The sequence below is a fragment of the Mastomys coucha genome, unplaced genomic scaffold (genome assembly GCF_008632895.1).
Source record: "Mastomys coucha isolate ucsf_1 unplaced genomic scaffold, UCSF_Mcou_1 pScaffold18, whole genome shotgun sequence".
Lineage (NCBI taxonomy): Eukaryota > Metazoa > Chordata > Mammalia > Rodentia > Muridae > Mastomys > Mastomys coucha.
In genome coordinates, this window is record NW_022196900.1 from 76,778,730 (window position 1) to 76,781,572 (window position 2,843).

General features: G+C 50.5%; 1 protein-coding gene across 3 annotated transcripts in view; it reads right to left on the bottom strand.

The window, feature by feature from the left end:
• The window catches only part of Ybx1 (Y-box binding protein 1), a 16,920-nt gene that overhangs the window by 12,770 nt on the left and 1,307 nt on the right, over positions 1-2,843 (bottom strand). For all 3 annotated transcript variants that reach the window (XM_031378459.1, XM_031378458.1, XM_031378457.1), the window contains exons 3-4: positions 2,644-2,843; positions 2,181-2,244 (exon numbers count right to left, since the gene is read on the bottom strand). In XM_031378459.1, the coding sequence (XP_031234319.1) occupies positions 2,181-2,244; positions 2,644-2,803 (224 nt within the window). In that variant the 5' untranslated portion in view covers positions 2,804-2,843. The remainder of the gene's footprint in view (positions 1-2,180; positions 2,245-2,643) is intronic.

Here is a 2,843-nt window from a genome sequence, read left to right on the forward strand (position 1 = left end):
ACAGGGTCTCTCTGTGGAGTCTTGGCTGTCCTTGAACTCTTCTGCCTGAGCTCAGGGATTAAAGGTGTGTAGCACCTCCCCAGGCATTATTTAACTTTGTCAAAAGGACAGGGTCTTGATTTGTAACCCAGCAGAGGTGTAGCAGAGCATGACTCCTGATATCCCGCCTCCTGGGATTACATGCCCGGAGCACCATCCTTTCTTATGCTGTGCTATGGATCACACCCAGAGCTTCAGGAACTCTAGACAAACACTTTACCAAAGCCAAAGGAGTTCTATCCCCAGTCCCTTTATTTGAAACATTTACAACAAAATCAGCATTTTAAAATAAAAGCATAGGATAAAGAATTCTGACCAAGTTGCCAGAATTCAGTCAACAAACCTCTCTCTAAAGTCAGAAAAAGATGAGATCTTCCATGTAGATTATAAATTCACAGTGTATCTCATTTTAAAACCACAGCATTAATATAATGGCCTGCTTAGAAACAAAGCATTTTAACCAGTTAAATCAGTAATTGAGGTTAGGGCAGTCTAACAAAGAGTCATCAAAAGCCAATTATATTTAACTTGCCCAGAAGGATGATCAACTAAGTTGATATTAAGGACATGGTCAATGATTGTAATCTACATACTGCACGTGTAAAATAACGGAGGTGTACTCAAATAGGATAGACACTGCTTCAAAAATGTGACAAGTCCAGGCAAATATTAAAATGTATTAAACCCACACAAAAACTACAATTTACTTAACTGGAAAGGCTGCCAAGAAAGGCTAGCAATCATGCACCCTGAGGGTTAAAACTGTCCCTTGGAAGGACATCTCAGCATCACCTGGAACCATCAGGATGGAAATCTCAACCAAACCATGAATAACCATCACTTTAAAAGCCATATAGAAAATCAACCACACACAAGCACCAAAGCATTACATTTTCTTTGATCACTAGTAACCCACTGGAAAGACAACATGGAAAATGTAGCATTGGTCAGGAAAGCAAACAGCCAGTGACAGGAGAAATCCTAGAGTCTGGTAAAACAAAATGTTTCCCTCTGATTGCAACTGTAAAGAACAGACCATTAAGTGATTGTAATCGCTTTTGCGTGAGTGTTTCCACGACTATGTGTGGTTCTTCGGCGAACGTTTTCCATCACTCCGTTATTTTAAAAAGTCTAGCTGCCCATTCACAAGCAGTGTCACTCTTCAGCGTTCTTTTCACCATCTACTTATTTAACGCCTTCTAAGCAAGCATGTAAGAGAAAATGCTGAAATGGCGCCAAGTCTCACAGCTGTACGGCCAGGATTGCTGCTGGCACTCGCAGTGCTCTACACCCATGCAACTGCACTAGCCTTGGCAGCCATCTTGAAAAAGATGCCGGGCTCACAAGGGAGCCCAGAGCGCAGGCACTGCCTGCACTTACACCGCCGTCTACAAACCTTCTCTGGATCTATGAAGATATAGTTTACAACTCTCTAAGCCAAATACGACGAAGGCTAAGTTCCCAAGGACTTAAGGCCACTCCAACAAGCTACAGCCAAGCTTTAGCAAAATATGATTTGATCAGCATGATTCCCTGACAAGGAAGTAGGAGAATTAAAAAATGAGGAAGAACCATTTCCTTTCAGACGTATTACTTGCCGTTTGGACAAATAAGAGCCCTCTTTGGCTAAGAAGATCTATAGAAAATGTGCTCGGGGTACTAAAGAAATGGACTGCATATTTGAGTCGTCTAAACAAAGGCAACATAACCTTATAGTACAGATAACATCTCAGGCAATTGACATGTCAAATCACGTTCCCGGAGAGGTTAACCAGGTGAAAGATCGCCTGTATGTTAATTAGTGGGTCACATTCTTACATAGCAATTTGAAAGCAGCAGAAAAGGATGTCAAGGTTAAAAACGTGCTTAGCCTGGAGTTGCCTCAGTTTGGCGCAAGGTAACTGTTAAGGCACGGCTCATGCGCCCCGCTTGCCTTGACCTGCTTTGTGCCAAAGCTTTGAGGCTAGCTCAAGATTGGTACTTAACCGCAACACAAAGCAAGTCTACAGACCCACTAATTCCGTCACCCAAGACAGAAACACAAGGTCCCAATCCCCCACCCTGTCACGCCGTGGTGGCTCTGGCCCATGGAGACTGCCCATGCAGGAGACGGACCCGGGCTTTCCACACCGGCATCTCACCTGTTGATGAAACCGTATCCGTTCCTTACATTGAACCATTTTACTGTTCCCAAAACCTTCGTTGCTGGAAAACAAAGCACAACAACGTCCAATCACCAGCTGGCCCTGGAAGTCGGTCCAGGATCCGGCCGCAGGCCCGGGCCGCCGCCCTCGCCGCACACGTGGGTGCGCCGGCTAGCGCGGGTCCGAGGTGGGTGTGCGCCCGGGAGGCGAGCACGTGAGGGCCGGGAAGGCAGCCCGCGCTACTCCGGCTGCGTAGGCGGCGGGGCGGGGACCCGGAGCACGAGGCCCCGGGGCGGGTGGGCGCGGGGGAGGGGCGGCAGCGGCCAGAACAGCGGCGGGATCCCGGTGCGCGCGCGCCGCCGGCCTCGGGGGGGAGGGGCGGCCGCATAGTCGGTGGCTCGGGCCGCGTCGCCTAACGGTCCGGCCTGCGGCCCCATCCCCGGTCCCTTCTGGAGCTCACCGATGACCTTCTTGTCCCCGCCGGCGGGCGCCGCCGATGTGAGGCCGCCCGGGCCGCCACTACCCGCGCCGCTGCCCGTGGAGCCGGGCTTGGTGTCGGCGGCGCTGAGGGCGGCGGCGGGGGCGGCGGGCGGCTGCTGGGTCTCGGCCTCGCTGCTCATGGTTGCGGTGATGGTGACTGGGGCCGGCGGCGACGGCTGC